Raw genomic sequence first — 20,746 nt, forward strand, 5'->3', positions numbered from 1 at the left:
GCACGAAAAATAGTGCGGAGGCACAGATTTTTCAGGTGGACACCACTGCCACATACCTGAAAGCGTGATTGAGGTGTCCACTGACCCTGGGAGCTAGTTTAGTGCCTCCAACTTATTCATCATTCATGCCTATTTGCCCTCTTTACGCCGGCGGCCTATGCTACAGTGCCGCGTTTCTGTAGAAATGTTGTCAACGCCAACCCATGCAGGCATCACTGCCACTACTGCCCCATAGATCAAGGCTCGAATATTAGTGTGATAGTACTATTAATTGATAAAGAAGAAGATGTGCAATGCACAGTTTGAGAGTATCTTGAAGTTTCACGCGAGGCGTGTTCGGATGCGGCGATATATCGACTAGCGCACTCGCCCAATGTCCAGGGATGCAGATCTGTTAGCGCTGCGGCTGGTTCAAATCCCAATCTCAAACACAAACATTGCAAGACCTTCCTTGGTATATCCATCGGAATATTGCCTTGGCACAAAAAACCAACGTCGCCTCTGTGCATATTGAATCACAGTATATGTTAAATGTATTGTTTTCGTGCGTACAGTAGGTCATAAATATAGTAATTTGTTCCATGACTGAGCTGCTTATCAGCATCGGTATATATGTTCAAGGACAGACAGCCGGGCGCTGGCGGCCAATGTTGCAATGCAGGCCGGGTAGCACCTTCCTCCTTGCCAGTTCAATCGCCAAGCACGATTGCATGCGAACGAAATTACGCTTCGCCGGCCGAATCCCGACGGAGGAGAAATGCGAACGTTCCCTAGGGCTTTTTGGATGCCAGAGCATGGTACAGCAGCCCAGTGATCAAAAATTGGAAGGGACATTTTTCATCAACCTTTAGGGTATGACGCGACAGCTTTAATGGGTTAATGCCCATATATGTGCAATTGGTCATTCGCTACTTTGCATTCATAAATGACAAGGAGTTTTGATATCACTCCTGGAGCACTGGTGCAGGGTTTTCAGCGATGCGCTTCAGCGACCCCGATTGCTATTCTCGGGCAACCTCTCCTGACCGAAACTGCTACCTGGCACGGTGGTCAGTTCGTTCACTATCCGGTGGTCAGGTTGTGATGCCGCTTCAAGGTCACTTGACGGAAGTGGCTCTCCTAGGTTGCGTCCTCAGTGATTTTCCGCTCTGAACGCAACAGACGACGACTCCAGATATTCTGCAGAACGAAAGCCATAATTCGATCGCGTTAATATCTTGTGGGGACACTAAAGCTCCGCACTGAGGGTAGAACGTGATTTCTTAATGGTTTCCAGCGGCGCCCGGTGGCCTTCTTTCGGTATCTCTACGCAGAGAGGGTCATTTTCTACAGTACATTGAAAGATCGCAAGAAGTTACCATATCACTGCTGGCGCCGTGCTGCAAATCGATGCAGGTGGCTGTTAGAACACAACGACGGGCACGGAAGAGCAATCTCTCCTGACCAACCAAAATTTGATTTGATTGTTCTTTTTTTTTTGCTCTGAGCCGGAGTTCCCGGGTTCGAACCCGACCGCGGTGGCTGCGTTTTTATGGAGGAAAAACGCTATGGCGCCCGTGTGCTGTGCGATGTCAGTGCACGTTGAAGATCCCCAGGTGGTCGAAATTAATCCGGAGCCCTCCACTACGGCACCTATTTCTTCCTTTCTTCTTTCACTCCCTCCCTTATCCCTTCCTATACGGCGCGGTTCAGGTGTCCAATGATATATGAGACAGATACTGCGCCATTTCCTTTCCCCAAAAAAAACCAATTATTATTATTATTTTTGCAGAACCCTGGGTGGCATGAAGCCGCTGCGCGTTGTGGACGCGTCTTGTAATCCGTACCTGGTGTCTGGAAACCTCAGCGTGCCGCTTACGACGACGGCGCACCGAACAGATGCGATGGTAATCGAAGGCGTTGACGCCGCGCGCTGCCTTGAGAAATAAAACACAGTTTCATGTGGGCTCTCTGTATTTTCTCTCTTAGAGACGTAGTACACGTTTTCGACACCATACTCTTTTCTGTCAAACAGGCTCCAGTGTTCGCATGTGTCGTGTTCTTTCTTCTGCTGTCTCATTGGCGCCGCTGATCTCTTTCATCATACTCGAACTCGCCGAGCAACTCGTTATGGGGTACATATCACAAAGATTTCCTACTTTCTGCGAAATACATAACCAGTGTTCACCACACACTGGCATACAGAGACATGCCACGGCGCAAAGTTTTTCCGCAGTTTACTGTGCTCAATTATGTTACAAATGGCAAAAGAATGACCCGAGTAAAAATTAACGCACAATTTTTCTCCCAGAGAATCGATTAGCCGGCTTCAAGGTGTGGTGCATATGTCATGAAAGGGAACCTGCATCAGACAAAGACTCTTTCCTTTTTACAGCTAAAGCTGGTATATAGCCTTAGTGTAGGCACAAGGCCTGCATTATACCATTGAATCTTTGGGTAGTTCCTTTAACTCGTATAAATTCAATTGCCACCGGCCAACCGTGATATGTAGCAAAGTGGGGAGAGTGAAAAGGCTGTAAACGAGGAGTGGTTGGAGAGGGAAACTGTGAGAGGAAAAAAGGGAGACAAAAGATGGAATTGACGCATGGCCTTGTGGCTTGGAAAGTTATGGCGAGAGCGATGGAATGCACAACTGAAATTTGGCTGCCACGGGAAAACCCCAGACGTAGGGGATACTGTGCAAACTTGAGATTCATCAGACGAATCCAAGGCTATGTGGCTAGCAAAAAGCTATAAGAGCTTTCGCTGATTCGTGCGCTGAGCCGGTAAGCGTAACTCTGCGAATTTGTTTGACCACAAGACAATGTTGCTATTTCTATTATCTAAGGACCGTACGAGGGAACGCCTATGTTTAATATGTTCAGATATCAGTGCTTTTGAGGAAAAAGTTGTTTACAAGGTTACTAGGTCCGGCAGCCAGCAGACCTACACTTAAGGCTATCCCGTAGTCATGTTTTACGCAATGTTCTGCTAGAGCACGGCGTGTATGATGTTATGGTATATTGATACATGAAAAAATATATCAACAGATCGCCTGGAGCTTTACCAGGAGTGTGAACAAAGCGCTCTTCAACGTTGGCGTGAAAAGCAAGGGAACTCCATCGCGTAAAGTTCAGGCCTCTAAAGCACATCGGCAGTCCGCCTTGTGGAGGAGAGTGAATGTCAAAAACGCCTATTTACATTATATCTCGAATGTAGTCATTTACTCAGGCTTCCAAAGTGTGTAGGTAAATAGACACTGCAGTTCCCAGTCAAAAACGAGCATCGAGTACGATAACACAAACTTGAATTTCCATCGCTCGCTTTATCAGCATTTTCCAATTGTTCGAAAATAGGTTTCAGTTTTAAAGTTCATTCGTGTTGCAACCTGCATTCTCTCTAAAACCGCCGATGAAAGAAGAAATGCTGTTCGACATTCTAGTTTCATGCCAGGTTACGTAATTCCAACTGTGTTTGCTCACAGTGGTTTCCGCAAGTTATTCACGGCCTTGGGGTTCAGATCAGTAAAAGTCTGCTTCCTTACTTTTCAGTGTACTTCTAATGTATAATGTGATTTTGCCGAACTGAATGGCAAGCAGATGTATTGTCCTCTGTGATCTGTTATTCTTTGTCAAAAGCTTCCATAGAACTTGTAGCCTACCTAGAACGCGGCTCCAGATAGTCTTAAGTGCATAGATGTAATGATATTATCGATGCGCATATAAAAAAATTTGTTTCATTTGAACTTCCTTTATTTAACTGCAACGTTGTTACACATAGCTGTTTGATGTATCCATTTGAAACACCGTTCAAATATTACAAGTGGAACTTAATAAATAAAGTTCCACTTATGTTCTAGATGCTATGTCGAGCCAGATGAAGAGTGTATGACTGTCGCGAAGCTGGGGAGATTTCACAAACCTACCCCTACTCCTGTTCCTGTTAGGTAATCGTATTAAATATGACTTTGGGGCTCCTGATCCATCTGTCCACATCGCCAAGCCACTCCAGCCACTGTGAGTTTGGCTACATTTCTGCTTTTTGGTGCATTCTCCTTCAAAACCCGTCGCTACAGCGCCAATCAGGGTGGCTGTCCAAACATGTTCGCACATAATAAGGCTAAAACTGGGGCCGATAGGAGTTGGGAGAGCGATGGAGAAAACAAGGCGCAAACTGACAACCTCCATAACGCGTCTTCTTTAAAATCGGAGCTCCTTGCACAGATTTAAAAGAAAAAGTCCCTAATGATTGTTTAACGCAACTTGCCAACCCTTTATACCGCGCAAACACGCTGATCGCTACGGGGCCTTCTGTAATAGCAATCGATGGAGCAACTACGCAGGTTTTTGTACCTGCGATTGATACGAGACGCTGTTAAGATTTCTTGCTCCAGTCTGTCTCCCACACAGGCAACAGTAAGTGCTCCTGCGACAGAAATAGTGCAGGGTTGGAAACAATGCTCTGTAGGGTGTCCGGAATGGGTGGATAAAGTTTACACATAAAAACGCCCCGGGGTTCCGTACCTTCAGATGAAAATGGGTTCCTATAAAATTTTCTTTTCACACACTCATCAAATGTTTAGCGTTCGCAAATCCGCAGACATTACGCCTTTCCTTCACACTTGAACAGATTAGTTTTTATAGGAGTCTTGACAACTACCATAACATCGAGCTTCATAGCAAAGTTTTTTAGCCGGTGCACTTCATCACGTACTCGCATACTGAGGCATCACTGGCTGCTCTCTTCGCCGGTTATTTTACCGCCTGTATTTCGGTGGTCATTATTTTCAACAGCTTTTTGGCTGATTTTGTCTACACGTCTTTGGAAAGTGTTGTTGAAATTTGCGCCACCTAAATCGACAAGGTTTTCACACCCTTTTCAACGTTAACATTCACATTTCACCCCCGCATACAGCAGTTGCTGAAAGTAAGAAATGTGTGCCGAGCTGAGCGTCACTGATATATAAACGATTTGCGCATCCCACATGCACGGGCTCGTCATTACTGCGATGTGACCAAAACACATGCTTAAATCAGTAGCTGTTCCCTGTCAGCGAATACACTTTTCGCATAACGCCCAATTGGCCCAACAATGAAACTGTACTCCAGCACACATTTAGCTCAATCGCTCGGGCTACACATAGCAAGCATCTAAAAAATGGTCCCTAAATATTACAATAAACATGTTATGCGCACAGCCGAAGACTGCGACAACCTTTTAGAAAAATGCCTGATTTTCAAATGTGTGCAACCGCACTTCTGTCCGGGAGTTTTAAAAATGTTTGTCGCGCGTCTGACACACTCTGAGGGGCGCACGTAAATGATCCAATATTCTCGTAATGTTGCAACTGGTGCTGTACCGGCTTTGGTGGTTTTGCTTTGATCAGTTCCGAGAACTTATTTTCTGTTTTCAAAACGTTTCAGTCAAGATCCTAATATCGCGTTTTGACTACTGGTCTTTGTGTCACAGACTCAGCGTTTTGTTGTATTAAAATGTAGTAATAAAATCTAATTCAAATGTGTTACTAGTTATATTTAGGTTATTAGCGAGTAGTAGTTGTAATAGCCGTAATAGCGCATTTCAGTGGTGTATAATGCGAGTGTAGTACCAAAGCCCTCTATGTTGAGGAGCGGCATAAAGGGAGAGGACGAGGGCGGTGTCGACGGTAGCGCCGACGCTACACGGTGCTCCCCGTTTTCGTGAAGAAGGGTGCCTTGCGCCGACTGCGAATGAAGATTCATCTGGGTCCCTCTTTTTACCGAGGCCACCAGCTGATGGTGGGTGGAGCTCCCACCCTGCAAGCAGCAGTGCAGTGAACATACCTTAGAACAAACGTACCTCGTTTGCTCGCCGTAACTCTCTGAAAAGAAAGCTGCATAGCGGCGCCGCGTGCTGTTAGTTACCGTACGTGTATGACAACAACAAAAAAAAACACCGATGCTCAACAACTGCTTTGCAGACCAAAACAGAAAAATATGACAGAAAGATGAGCCACTGCTTACGAGGCCGTCTTGATGAGTTATGTGCAGTCCGTCAAGGTGGCTGCTTACAGACCCCTACCCCTTCCTCAAGCGAGGCTCAAGGGCCTGCCTATCTATTCGCCCTACGACGAATAGTGGTGCAGCGATAGCGATGCAGTGATGCAGCGCTTAGGCGATTCGTCACTGCCCTGCGATGACAGGTGCTGCCACCGACGGGGCTTGTGAGATCCAGGCTGCTCTTCCCTTTCAACTTCTCGCGACTAACCATTAACTGAACTGACACCTGCCATGGTGGATAGGATGTGATCAAGTGAAAAGATCACATGATCCATGTGGGTCACCTCCTACATACGGGGAGGGGGGGGGGGGGGGGGCACCTAAAGCAGGTTGCCTAAAGCCCGATGGGCATACAGAGGGACCTCAGAGACAAAGGCTAAGCGGCTCAGTGCAAGCTCGAGTGCAAGTGCACTATAAACGCCAATCGGCCCGTCTAAACAAGATCTCTGCGCTGCCTACAGATGAGGTAGGACGATAAGTTGCTCAGCTAGTGACTCGGCACTTTATTCTTGCGTATAGCGGCTATGGAAACTTGAGGTTGCGATAGGGGGCCCGAAAACCAAAAAAAAATCGGGACATGTACGAGTTGGATGGCTTAGCGCATAAGCACACTCCCGACACGTCGGCACTCACAGCATCTGGAGGTGCCCTACTTGGCCTCGTCGCTGTTGTCGCCGAAGTTATTGATGTCGTCACACTTGTACCCCTCGTATATACACTGCTCCACTTCGAGTACTAGAAATGGTACGGGGGGCACCGGTCATTGACGGCTACGGACGGCGTAGGAAGAAATGTAAAAGCGTTCCAAGCAACTAATGTGCTAACAAAATTACACAGTAGGCAATTCACCTGAAAGGTATCTGAAGAGTAACTGCTGCGTCCAAATCAACGAAAAATGCGGCTCGTGTCAGTGCTCCCTCCATGTTTTTTTTTTAATCATAGACCCCTGTCATCGCATCTTGAGATCACAGACACACATGCAGGGTCTCGAGTGACTAAAGAAGCCTTTCGGATGCATAGAAGTCACTACTTTTGCACACACCCGCCCCTTGTGACACTGACGGTAATGCATAGCCTGCACTGCATGATAAAAATTTGAAAAAAACAGCCCTGTTGCATTCTTAACTTGTTTTCGAAGCAAGTAGCGTCCGAAGGGTATTTTCGTTGTGTTCGAGGAGAAAGTCTCTTCAAGAGATCACTGTAAAGACGCTGGATGCTTTCAGTTGTAAGTCTGACCGTGAGGCTGGCGACACGGCCATGTTCGTAGGAGACTAAAAATATAGTTAGACATCAGGGCACCATACAAACATTTTCACGGTGAACAACAACATGCCAGCACAGGTTTACTGCCTACTTTTTAGCAGCACTCCAAAACTAATGTCTGTGCGCACTCCCTTTGTCAAAAAACTTGGGACCCCAATGGTGTGCTTTTCAGCCCTACAGTGAAGATCTTGCGGAAGTTCTAAGAACCAAAAGCCTTTAAAGTCTCAGAAAGGTTTCACCCTGCAGAGGTTAAGTGGCTCAGGGTTGTCATAGGCTCCGCAATACATGGCTGAAAGGAAATCTCGGTGGCTGGAAGTCTATAGACAAAGGAATTACGTATATTCTCAAGTTGCGAAATGCATGATGGGGCACCTCTCTTTGCAGTCCCACAGCGGCATTGACTTCTTCTTGAAGCACTGTAATTGCACTGCTATCGGATAATTCCAGCCATACCCTGAGCGAGGCATATGGGGCATGCAGCACTTGATGACCGGGACACTAGGCCCACGCAGAGGTGGCATGGGATGTCTCTATTGGAAAAGAAAGGGATAGATATGCTTCGTGCTACTGGTGCACAACCGACCCGCGCTGTAAGGGAAGGGACGGAGTTGAATATGAAAAGAGTTACGCAACAAGAACACCAGTAGCAAAAGCATGCGGATTAATTTCAACCGTCTCGGACTTTACAAGCCGCACCCAAATCACTCAGCACACCGGCGCTATTTCCGTCTCTCTCGATGCAGAGAAGTCCACCATAGGCCGACGATTGCGTGTCCGAGCACAAGTGAGCTAGAGCTATGTACTTTCAAAGTATGTCACATCGTTTTCCCAGATCGACCGGCTGTGGATGTCGCGACACCAATGGAAAGCTACGGATTACGTTAAGCTGCCCTGAATATCAGGCGAATCCATCGCTGTAATCCACCACCTCAAGCAAAAAAAAACGCAAAAATCGTTCGCCTCGTCTCCCACACTGTGTTGCCGGTAATTAACAAATTTCAATCGCAGTGAAGGCAACGAGCACGAAGATTAGAGAAATAACAAAAGTAGAAGCAGTCGCCTCGATATGCCGATACTTCCTCCTCTGACGTTGAGGCCACTGGTTACACGCACTCAAGAATGTCCTTACTTCCTCTGATTGCTTCAAGCAGTGGGTAAAAATATTATCGTAACAGTCAAAGGAATAAAATAAATTTTTCCATGGGGTCATGCGGTAGAGTGGTAGCAACGAGCTCGAGGTGACGGCGTTTACAAGTTTGTGGTTAGCTTTTGAGTATGCGAGATTAGCACCTTTGCGAATTCTTCCTATTCATGCTGCCAGCTTCAACTCAATCGTCAGCAGCAGTGAGGTATATTACAGTCATGTGCAGTCTAAACCGGCCCACATAGGCAAGGATGAAGGCGGCTAAAACAGGGATATTGAATGTGCCACGGTTTCCATCTCTCGCGACGCCAGTGCCAGGCACATGCTTTGTAACGCAGAGCAATGCAGGAAAGCTATTGTGACTCATGCTCACGATCTATGGCAGCGGTGCCGACGACGGCGAATATGTTGCCGTCAAAGAAGTACGACAGCGGTGTCCTCGATAACAGCTTGAAAGTCAGCGTGTACGAGGTGGTCATGGATTCGTGCTTGCTCTTGGAAATGAGACCACACCCCTGCTCCGTGTCATTGGTGCTGGGGAAGCGCGTGATGATCTGCGCAGTGGTAGCATGCCGTACATCGACTATGCCACTGCGAACTTTTGTCATGCTGTCAAAACTTACATCGAAGGAACAAATTTTATAAACTGAGCGCAATGCCACAGCGAGAGGAACCTTAAAAGTGACATGGAAAAAGACGAGCTTGCACCTTTCCTCACAAATATTTATTTATAAGGCTTGTTTTGAATGCGGCTTCCGACGGGGAACATATTTTATGCCTACTAACTTTCATCAATTCTTGCCTAGCTCGAGGCAGGAACTTGAAATAAGGACTAAGAGCATTATCCCAACTGTGAAGCTTAACGCTCGAACCTATCTATGTCTGTCGTTGCAGCATTGCAAGGCTTTTATGTATGCCGGAAATACAAGGCACAAGAAACACTCAGCAGATAATTTGCTTCTGAATGTCGAAATAAACCCTATCAGTGCGAGCACGCTACGGAGGAAACTGATTATGTGGTCACAACTTCAACACGAGCTTTTTGAGGAAAACTTCATAGTTTGAACTTAACCAGAACGAGTACAGCGAAATTATAGAAATCGCTCTTTGCCTTGACGTTTTGAAGCCAAGATACAGAGAGAAAAACAGTGGGACCCAGAAAAGGGATTCAGGATGCAATTTTCTAGTCGATGCCACTAAGCATGAACTCAAAGATATCCAAGGTAAAATGAGTAAAGAAGAAATAATGCTAAGCCTGTATAGTCGGAATAGATATGAAGGCGATCCCTTCTTCAGATCTGCAGAATAAAGTGCTCTATTGATGCTTTAGAAATAGCCCTTGCAAAATAGAACAAAATAGGTGGCCCTTGCAAATCACGAAGCATTGATCCCCGACATAAGGTGGATTACATTTTGTAAAATGAGGCAAAACTGATCAGCTTCATAAAAATTTCAATAGCGCCTCTGCGAGAATACGGATCTGTTCGTTTTGCATCACACCTTAGGCACATTTTTATTTCTAGCGCTTTTTAAAACAAAGTAGGCACAAGCGTAGCCCTTCGATATAGGATGAGTCTATTCAGATCTTTATGTGCCAAATTATAATGCGGGAGAACTTTCATGTGCAGGAGCTTTAGGGTTCGATGCCAAGTGTCATCAGATACCCCCATAATTTCCTGTAGGTAAAAGCGTCACCCAGCCCAGGTGTTCGGCATCTCTGGGGTGAAAACGTGGAAAATGCTTCTTTGCTCCCATCTCGTGCAGATCAAACACCTCAGCCATTACTCTGCCAAGCTTCTCTTACATTATTGAAAACAAACCGTAAAATTCTATGACAACCTATCAAAGATTCCTTTTCGCGAACGAAAATGGTGTGTTTGCCGATAAAGCCAATAAAGCGTTAAACACCTTTCGAATTTTTCTGAGTCTAAGCTCTATATCTTGTACAGGAAGGAACGGTGGGTCACACGCCACTCACGTTCAGTTAATCAATGCATGATCTCTTGAGCAAGCCCTGGCGCAGGTTCATCTCGACGATGGACACGGTCATGTTTTCGCTTCTGCATGCAGAGAGATCACGATGCCACATCTTTCATTGATGGCAGCCCTGTGGTCTCGGAACTGCCTTGCCGTCACGATGGACGAGGACAACGGCTCCGTTGCGTTGTTCAGAGAACCGTTCCCGACCCTGGTCCCACAGTTGTCGTCCAGGGACACTGGCCAGAACAATGTTTTGATATAATATTGTGACTTGCAGTTTCACGTTCTTGTTTCTTCTCTGTCGCCTGCAGTTGTGCCCTAGTCAGATAAGCCCATGAATCTAGTTTCTCTACTGCATAAATAATTCCTCCATGCCTGTAACAAATTGGCCTGCGTATGATCTCCGCCTGCGCATACGTTTCTGACTTTCACCTGCAAACACGCCAGTGAGTCTCCAGTTCCTTCATTCTATATATCCGCTTGGGGCATTTTCACCAGGCAAAAAATTTCGCTGAGGAAATCAGCTCAGAAAAGTAGAATTAGAGGAAAGTAACTTCTATCCTCTTATGAGAATCGTGATTTAACGCTATTAGGAGGAATCTGGCAGATCTGGAAACACAGCGTCGATATAAACAACTTTCGTGGAAAGTTACAACCGTCTTCAGAGAGATGGTGCAGCGACGCATTAAAAAATAGTTTGTTTTGGTATTTTTACAAGTTCGTTCCTTGTACCTGTTTGCCATTGCTGAACCCTGCCTCTGACACCGGAACCGGCAACTGACAATGAACTTTATCTCGGTATCCTGACCTTACAGCCGTACGGACTGGGGTTAGGTGGGCGTTAATGATTGCTGAAAATAAAAGTCGTTAACAAAATGCGGTGTATGCAGTTTCTCAGAGGCTCCTAATCGCGCGTGGCTGCGCGTGCTTGGCACGTGCATATCAGGATAATATGTTTTTGCTTTCCCCTCGTTTTTCTTGGCTTATCGTTGCTGATTGTTTTCGACGAAAAATGGCCCTAATTTTCTAAAACCCGTACTCGAACTACCACGTCTGTGTTTTCCCCACATTTATATTTTCCCCTTGCAGTGAAAAATTACAGATTCGGAACCAGTCTGCTCGATGTCATCCGAATTACACCTGAAGTTTCCGCATTCTCCTCAATGTTAGCGGCCGTCATAGCTTATGACTTTCATGAACCTCAGGAGGTAAGCGCCAAATCACGGGATAGTGTTCCAGCCGCAGCGGCCGTACTTCGATGAAGGCAAAATCCGAAAGACACCTGTGGGCTGCGGGATGTCAGTGCCCGTTAAAATTTCCCGGTGGTTTAAACCTGAAATGATGCGATAGCTACAGCTGGCCGAGTGGAGCTTGGTCACATGACCAACCACGTGACTAACCAGGTGATCAGCCACTGCACCGCGCCGCCGGCAGCTGCTCCGCACCACATGACCAACCATGTGACAGCGTGGCGGCGCCGTGCCAGCGGCACGGCGCCGCCACGCTGAAGGTTCAAATGCTGCCATAATGTAACTATCGCTAAAAACAACTTACGCCGTCGAAATTAATCCAAGGCCGCATTCTCGGTGCCATAGAGCGCTCAGGTTCAGATGAATGACAGCTAAGCACGCCTGGGTAAAGCAGCTGGCTGAAAGGCCTCCTTACCCATCTTGTAGGTGGTACGGTTCTTTCCTTCCAGGTGGCAGTCACCAAGGGGGACAAAGGTGAGTTACAGAACGTTTCCCGCAAGCTGAAGGGCGGAGTTTTTGAAGAGCCCTCCAACCATGGCGATTTTTAGGACTGAACGTCTTCTTCCTTCTCGTAAATAATGCTTCTGAGAAATGCGCTTTGCTATGGCTGGTTTTCAGAACACGTCAGCCTGCGTTCACATCAACCCTAGAGAGTTTACACAGTGCAATTTTAATGCTTTTGTGCAACCCTCGACCTATGATTTTTCAGTGTTGAGACGTATAATTGAAAAAGAGTAGCTCTAACAGTACTTTTCCAGTGAAATTTCTCGTGTTTTGTAGCAATAGCTACATTACGGTAGCGTTTCGAGCATTCAGCGTGGCGGTTCTGCCACCCCGTGGCTGCACTGCCATGCTGTCACGTGGTTGGTGACGTGTGCGGAGCAGCCCCCAGGGGCGCGGTGCCGTGACTGATCACGTGGTTCGTCACGAGGTTGGTCACCAAGTTCCGCTCGGCCAGCTGTAGCTATCGTGTCAGTCCAGCTTTAACCAAAGCTAAGCCACCTTCAATTTTTTTAGAACAGTTACGCATTTTATGCAGCCTTTTCTATTTCTAGTCGCTTAAGGGTTGTAGTACGCCGTCCAGGCGTACTTATATTTTAAAAAATTGCCGGAGGTTTAGCTTTGGTGAAACCTGGAGTGAGGCGATGGCTACAGCTGGCCGAGTAGAAATTGGTCACGTGACCAACCACGTTACGAGCTACTTGATGAGCCACGGCACCACGCCGCCGGCAGCTGCTCCGCACCACGTGACCAACCACGTGACAGCGTGGCGGCGCCGCAACCGCCCCGGCGTCGCCACGCCGAAGGCCCGAAATGCGACCGTATTGTAGCTATGGCTACAAAATCATGCGTGATTTTTTTAATTTCGTTCCTCAGAAACTCTCAACAAATAAGAACTGTCGCTCCCATAAAGAAGGGAGATGCAAACAACAAGACGCAGCAGGGAGGCCAACCGGCAAGTGAGTTTATTTTGGATGAAAGCGGCTCATACCACCATAGAAATAAGACAAAAGTTTCGTTGGAGGCACTTAAATATCTCTTAACGGCGGGAAGGCATAATTCGTTTGCAATTTATACCGAAAATGCCGATCTCTCGGTGATCTCAAGGTCACGTGGCTTTAATTTCAAGTGACCTTAAGATCACGTGACATAACGTAGTCACGTGACCTATGTGGCTATGTAACGGGCGGACGGTCACCGCGAGTTAGAGTCATTAAAGGCTCTCGACTTAAAACCACAGGGAACGCAGGCGGAGAGAGTTGATGATGATAGATTGTTATGGCGCAAGGGTATCTGTGGTCAAAGAGCGCCATAGCGCAACATATTTTCTTCTACCCCAGGCGGGGTCGAAGACCCTTTTTCCAAGCATTTCACTCTAAACAAACCGAGCACCAGACCACGAGAAGCTTGTACCCATTGTATCACCGGTGGGTACAAGGCGGCACTCGGGATCGAACCCCGCACCTACCGCATGCGAGGAGGATGCTCAGACCTGTAGGCTACCGCTGCGGTAGGCGGGTAAAGTAGGTTCCTGCCTAAGAACCCCTGATTATGTGGAAAGCATACCAAAAAATGTGTACCGAGGCATGATGATAGAAAATTTCGCACCAATCTACCTGGTTAAGCGAAATGCAATTAGGGTGCGCTGGAACGATTGATACTATTTAGCTTTGTTGATCTGTGTTTAGCTTTTTATAACCTTGAGAATTCGAGTAGCACCAAAATGTTCTTGCAGTCTATCCTCGGCTTTCGACTTGCGATAATCAACCTGAACTTGCGCGACGGAGCTGGCGCGGCACTGCTCCGAGCTTACCCCAGTTACTCAGAGGCCTCATCCGCTCAATACGCCTTTCCCGCTAGTGATCAGTCTGGTGCTACCGCACTAAATACCAACGTCTTTATCCGTGTGTGACACGGACATGCTTTTCAGTGATACTTCCCAGAGTACCCAATTACACCGTCCTTAATTTAAATTGCCTGTAATTCTAATCAAGCTACATTTGCGGTTAAAACGTGTATTTCCTGTCAAAAGCAATTATAAATCTCGTATATGCTGATAGATCTGCCGTTACAGAGATTTTTTAAACACTGTAATAAATAATCATTTTCTGATCATCGAATGCATGCACCACTTGAGCAGCAATCCAAGGACTAACGAAGAAGCAAAAGACATAGGTAGACTCGGCTCCCTGGCAGCTCTTCAACATCCGTCTCATTTCAGTGGAGTCTGCTATTCAGCCAAGCGCTAAGTGCCACTCGACAGACCGTCAGCGACATATCAAGTTGTCAGCATCTGCGGGCTTCTGACGATGAGCACGGTATTAACATTCTGAATGCACTCTGGCGAACCTGTGGCTCGTGCTTGACAGAAGCTGCGCTGGTGCTTGAAACAAGCCTTGGCCGGTAGGAGTTTCGACGACGTCTATGCCACCGTCCTCTTGAGATCATGAAGCCAAGAGCAGATGGTAGCCCAGACGTTAGTCCCAAATCGGGGACCCTGCTAGAAGGTTGTGTCGGCACTGAGTCGCACACAGTCCTTCAGGAGAGCGTCTACGTCATCTTGGGCCACGGACGGCTGCAGCAGTTGGCGTTGCTCTCCACCATCCTCAGCCTGATCCTGCTCCTGATGCACGCGTTCGCCTACCGCCTCATCGGTCGCCCCGTGGACCACTGGTGCCAGCCGCCTCCGGATTTCCGCGATTTGCCCGTCCTGCAGTGGAAGAACGTGGCGATTCCCGTGCTGGCCGACGGAAGCTTCAGCAGGTGCACCGTGTACGACCCGCCTGTTCCGGTGAGCTTAACGGCTTCTTGCGTGTGTCACTGTATTTCCTTCGCGGTTGAACAGTCGCCTTTTTGCAGTCTGCACTTCCCCTTCCACACACCCATCTAATGTTATAAACTCAAATCCTCTTGACGAGTAACGTTCAGTTTTGCTTTTTACAGTCGCAGGTGTATGGGTAAACATATGGTGTTCCTCCTGGCGATGCTGTCATCGCGTGTAACGATAGAAAAACTCGCCGTGCAAAAATGTTCCCCGGTCAGGTGCGGATCACAACGTTCATGCGATCGAGAGAGCGGATTGCACTAATACTAATCGTTCTATAAACTGCTTCGGTAACCGTCAAAAGCGGGTGTCGACGCTATGACATCTTTTATACTTGGCGGGCCCTGTATCAACGCCACCTATTTTGCTTGCCAGCGACGCTCTTCGGCTAGAAGCAATCAACAAAATATATTAAAATGAATTGCCCGATATAAAAAACATGCAATCAATTATCCTTCGGCCCCTTAGAGATTGCTTTCCACTGGTAAGAGAGGCAGCATACCACGCATCCCGCATTAAGAGCCAAGGAGTGCGGGCATTAAGTTTAAACTTGAGAGTTGCCTATCGCGTAGAGCGCGCAGGTATACTAATTACTTCAGGCTTAGCCCAGTATTTATTTGAAATGAATACTTGAAGCCTGTTGGCTCCGGCGTCCTGAAATGACGGTATAAAACTCACTGACAATAATACTTAAAGTTCTAAAAAGGGTAGATTATTCTTATCTGCACCAGTTATTGCACTTCCTCGCTCTTTGTTGCCTTTAACAGGACGGAGAAGTTAGCCGTGACAAAATCCAAGAATGCGGGGGATTGTCTGTGTTTTGATTTTGAACGCATATCTTCCCCTGGGGGTAGTTGCAGCTTGCTCAAATTTTTATATCATTTGTCCAGATTTGGTGGAAACAATAACCGCATCCTAGTGCCACCGACCTTACGATATTCTCTTGCTTCTCCTCGTTAGAGGGCGTATGGGCTCAATGGTTAACGTGATGTGCTAGCGTAGCCATAATAGCCTTACCAACAGCATTTCAGCTGTTTTTATAGCATAGAAATTGTACCTGAGGTCTTTTTCTCTGCAAAAAGTGGATACTTCTGCGGAGGGATAAACTGTAGAATATGCACTTTTAGTAGGTGCATGGCAGTAGAAACAAAAAAGCACGAGCACAAAATGAAGGTTCTAGGGCAGAAGTAAGACAGGGTTGAGATGTGAAAATCTTTCTTGCTCCGCCTAAAGAGAAATTCCTGATGGTCAGAATGTTCCTCTGTGTGCCCGCGTAAAACGCAAAGTTTCTGAGCGATCGCTCAGCGAGGACATTTGCTACGCTTGAATCGGTCTCCGGCGATTTCCAACCAATCAGTCAATCAATCAATATTTTATTTCTTCCTCAGAAAAAGATTAACCAAGGAAAAGCAGCGGCTAAAGCTTGAAAGTTGATTTGTGTATCCTGCGATCAATTGAAAGAAAATAACTAGAAATACAAACTCATAGAATGAACAAACTGCTTCAAGGTTCTTCATGCACGCCAATTTCAGCCTTCACCTTCCCTTGTGCTGCTGTTAAGCAAGGCGTCATTTTTGTCGCAGAAAACAGTTGCACGCCGAGGGATGTGGGTAAAATCCTGCGCCACGTTTATCACTTTTGCATCCGCTACTAGTTCCTGGAGTCTTCACATGGAGACACGCTGTCATTTTTTTTCACTATCTGCGCAAGCCATGATCTCATTATACTTTTCGTTCATTCATTCATTTCATACACCCTGAGTTCACTACTAAAGAAATCCTCGGACAGTAGAAACATTTTAGGTTGGGAATGATTGAAGAGCAAGATATACCCAAAAAGTTTCAGCCCGGAGTATAAGCAAATCGAAACTGAGCCAACTTCTAAACACACATGCTTGTTCTTAATTCTTTATATAATCAACGACACCGAAGACGAACAATATTTCGTCTTGTGCAGCCACTGCGCGAACTAGAGCCCTTCATGTCAAGGGCCAGTACAAGAGCATAGCCTGTAGCGCTGAATGACAGACACTCGCCTTCCTAATGTGATCAATAAGAAGTTCGCAGGCTTTTTTTCAACAAAGATACTGCAACGAAATATACGCTTCCTGAGATTCATTTTGCAATCCTCAACTTTCTGAAACTTGTCCCCATGTCTATTTGCATCCGGTTAAATTGCTGTTACGATTACCTCGTTATACAATAATTCATAACTATTCCTGCCTACTTGAAATGTCAGCCAGTGTTACGGTGTTGGGCCAAGAAATAGCCCCAACAGCTAGGCAGTACGTCCATCCGGAGTGGAGCCGGCGAACTTCAACGTCTAGCACTGCGAGCGCCATCAGAGTCAACCTCTTTCAGCTTGAGCGCCACCTGGAAATATTTGTATCTTTATTGCCGCAACCTGCACGACTATTTTTAAAATATTCGGTTATGTTTGTTTGCGCACTCTGCTTGCAGCTCATCCTAACTTGTTCATTGTTTAGGCGCAACTATATGCCGTGTACACAAGTCTACAGGCCGGGCTCCTTTAAGAGCTGCTCCTCAAGCTTTAGAGCCGATAATAAAAAAAACTGTCAAAAAGATCTCTGTTTCACTTTGTATCAACACAATTGCGTGGCATGATCACCATGCAGCTGACAGATGACGACAGCAGTCTGCTGCTATTAATGCATTGTAACCTTCCAGCACTCTGTATGCTGTGCAGCTGCCTGCCATTTACAGCGGATGGCAACGACAGACTACGAAATGACGTCAGTAGAATGGCTAAGAACCGCATCATTCGGGTCCGCTACCCTTGAATTTTAAATATGTGGCATGCAGTGTCCACGGACATCTTCATTAAAAGTATTACAGTTTTCAAAGCATATGGAATGCTTTGAATGAAGCAGGAAAAATTTCATTCACGAGGGTGTTCAGGACACCGGCCAGAACACAGGCTAAAGTAGTAGCAATGAAAACCCTTAAAAGAATTTGCAACTAGACGCCAAGTATATCCTCAGTCTGCATGTTACAATAAAGTAATTTCCCCAAGTACACACCCAAAGTTGAACCGGAAAATGCCGCTCTCGTGTAAGAGCGGCACCCCGCCGAAGTCGCGTAAACTATGCGAGCCTTATACATTCTTAGTACGGTGTTCTAACTGAATTGCTCTGGCAACACTTGATCTGACTTCGTTCTTCCTTTTTCTTTTTCTAAGGACGACAGCCAAGAGGAGCGCCGCGTAGTTCCCTGTGACCGATGGGACTACGACACCACGGACATTGGCAACAGCGTCGTCAGCATGTGGAACCTCGTGTGCGAACACAGCTGGCTGTACTACATCTCCAGCTCCGTGTACATGTTAGGCTCCCTGTGTCTGGTGCCCGTGGCTGGCATAATGGCAGACCGCGTGGGGCGCAGACCGGTCATCCTGGCGAGTGCCGCCACAATGCTGTTGGCCACCATGGCGGCCGGCTCGACGCAGGCCTTCGGTGTCTTCCTCATGGCCCGGTTCCTCATCTCCGCCACGGCCAGTGCGACCAACGTGTTGAACTTTATCGTCCTCTACGAACTGACGGGAAACGAGCACCGGGCGCTGTACATCCTGCTGGCGAACAGCGTCGGTACCACGGTGACGCCCGCGCTATATGCCGTGCTATCCCTGCTCCATCCTAGCTGGAGGCTCTCCCACGCGCTCTTCGTCGCGGCCTCTGTCATTGTGCTGGCCTGGTGCTACTCCCTCGAGGAGTCTCCCGTCTGGCAGCTGGCCACGTGGAGAGTACGCCAGGCTGAGAGCACCATGCTGCAGGCGGCCAGGACCCACGGCGTGGATATGGCCAAGGCCAGAGCAACCATCAGAGCACTCAAGCGACAGCTGGAGAAGCGGGAGACGGCCTCCGGAACTGGGACAGGTGGCTCAGAGCGCATGTCTCTTGCGGCTACCTTTCGCCGGCGCGCCATGTCCATCTTTCTGTCCTGGTTCGCCGTGATTTTTGCCTACTATGGCTCACGCACAGGCCGCATGAGTTTGGAAAACTATTGGGAAGTATCGGCGCACGGCTTCAAAATCCTCATCCTCATCGCGGTCTATTACAGCATGAAGAATCGAGGTCAAAGAGTCACACTTTCCGCTGTGCTGGCGCTGCTGTTTGTCTGCAGTGCATTTCAGACTGTCTCTTACGAAATGAAATGGGGTATCGCGATGCCCATGTCCACGCTAATGGTATTATGCACCACGTCAGCGGCACTGTGCGTCAACTACGGCTATACCGCGGAGGTGTTCCCCACTCCGATACGAAGTATTGGGTTCTGCATATCCTATGCCATCGGCCGCGCGGGAGTTCTCCTGGTCACACTAATTGAGGCATTCGCTGGAGACAAGCGTATATTTGCTTTCAATGCTGTAATGACGGTGCTGAGCTTGGTCAGCGGCGTAGCAGTCCAGTGGCTTCCCGAGGTATTCTCCCATCGGAAGAAAGACACGGATCCGGGCACGTCTGACGTACAGCAGCGCAAGGAAGCCCTGAAGGCTTGTCTCGATCCACTCCAAGCATCTCCGAAGGCTGGAAAGTCAAACAAGCCGCATCGGCATCGGAAGTCAAAGCGGGTGCCGATTAGCGGTGGTGCGTCCGCGGCGGGAAGCGCAGCTACATCTGGGGCGGCATCCCCTGCGTCAGGCGGTTCGCCGCAACTAAGGACTGGATCACCTCCCAGAAAATCTAGGTCGCCTGCAAAGAATAATGGGCCAGCCATCTCTACACTGCAGGTGACTGCGTCACCTTCGCGGTACACTGGATCTCCTCAGTAAACGTCGGCATCACCTTCTTTAGAAGCTGGATCACCTTCGCGTAAGACTGAATCGCATTCATAGAACAGTGGCTTCCTTGAGAGCTCTGGGAGAAGAAGAAAGCGTCAGTACATCATAATATCGTTTAAATTGTTTAGCTCGAATTCAAGATAAGCGCAAAATTCTTTGGTGTTTATTTCTCTTTTCGGAACAATTTCAGATAGACTTGCTATGCATGCTTATTCTTTAATCCAGATACTGGAATTAAAACCGACCAAAAATTCTGTTTTAATATATTTCCTATTATTAGTCGCACTCACTGCCGAGCTCGAACACGAAGTAGTCTTGCGGTTACGATAGCCCAAGGACGATCTGCGCATTCTGATTCGTTCTTTTTGGATTGCGATTGGACGGTGCTCTTTGTGTAGTTTATATACCTCTAAATCATTGCACAATAGCCTTGTTCTCTGCAAAAAAAATGGTAGGTAAGGCTGTTTTACTTCGTCTGCTGTCGCTCGATGTGCAGACTATGAAGAATTTTTTTATGTTGTTATCCATTCCCTATTATGTGCACCAAAACTCGCTTACTCTCCTGCGCTTTAGTAGAAATAAATTTTTAACCCGAACAATGCGTGAAGACTCGGTGGTCAATTAGAAAAGTGATTTTGCTGAATTGAACATGCATTTTCAAGCGCGTTTTCTAAACCATCATATAATATTCCTACTCATTCTCTATGCACGAAGCCTTTGGATGATCCTGTATCAGAAACTGTTGTATTACCAATAGTGTTGAATGTTGTAACAAAAATGAACCCTGGCCCTTGAGAAATAAGCCCTGCTTTTTTGACGTCACTATGCACAATCGTTTTGTCATTTTCTGGCCTTCATATTTTGAAGCGGTAGCTTCAACACGCCATGTAAAGGCAAGGTCGCCGGGCTGAGCCGAACGCCTTCAGTGCGCATGCGCCGAGCAACAGGTGTGCCGTGCGTGACGTCAGAG

General features: G+C 47.2%; 2 protein-coding genes across 2 annotated transcripts in view; both read left to right on the forward strand.

Annotated features, from left to right (window-relative positions):
- Window positions 1-14,462, forward strand: part of LOC144120057 (solute carrier family 22 member 16-like) — a 32,883-nt gene extending 18,421 nt beyond the window's left edge. The window contains exons 3-4 of the mRNA XM_077652528.1: window positions 12,081-12,128; window positions 14,377-14,462. Of these exons, the coding sequence (XP_077508654.1) occupies window positions 12,081-12,128; window positions 14,377-14,462 (134 nt within the window). The remainder of the gene's footprint in view (window positions 1-12,080; window positions 12,129-14,376) is intronic.
- A 139-nt stretch (window positions 14,463-14,601) lies between these two features.
- On the forward strand, window positions 14,602-19,767 carry LOC144120058 (solute carrier family 22 member 6-like). Its single transcript, XM_077652529.1, has 2 exons — window positions 14,602-14,946; window positions 18,178-19,767. The coding sequence occupies exons 1-2, from the start codon at window positions 14,602-14,604 to the stop codon at window positions 19,765-19,767; spliced, it is 1,935 nt and encodes a 644-aa protein (XP_077508655.1).
- The last annotated feature ends 979 nt before the right edge of the window (window positions 19,768-20,746 follow it).

The sequence above is a fragment of the Amblyomma americanum genome, chromosome 2 (assembly GCF_052857255.1).
Source record: "Amblyomma americanum isolate KBUSLIRL-KWMA chromosome 2, ASM5285725v1, whole genome shotgun sequence".
NCBI classification, from domain to species: domain Eukaryota; kingdom Metazoa; phylum Arthropoda; class Arachnida; order Ixodida; family Ixodidae; genus Amblyomma; species Amblyomma americanum.

Coding starts and splice junctions, on each gene's coding strand:
- LOC144120058 (XM_077652529.1), top strand. CDS start 14,602: ATGAAGCCAAGAGCAGATGGTAGCCCAGACGTTAGTCCCAAATCGGGG. Junction 14,947..18,177: donor TGTACGACCCGCCTGTTCCG/GTGAGCTTAACG, acceptor TCTTTTTCTAAG/GACGACAGCCAAGAGGAGCG.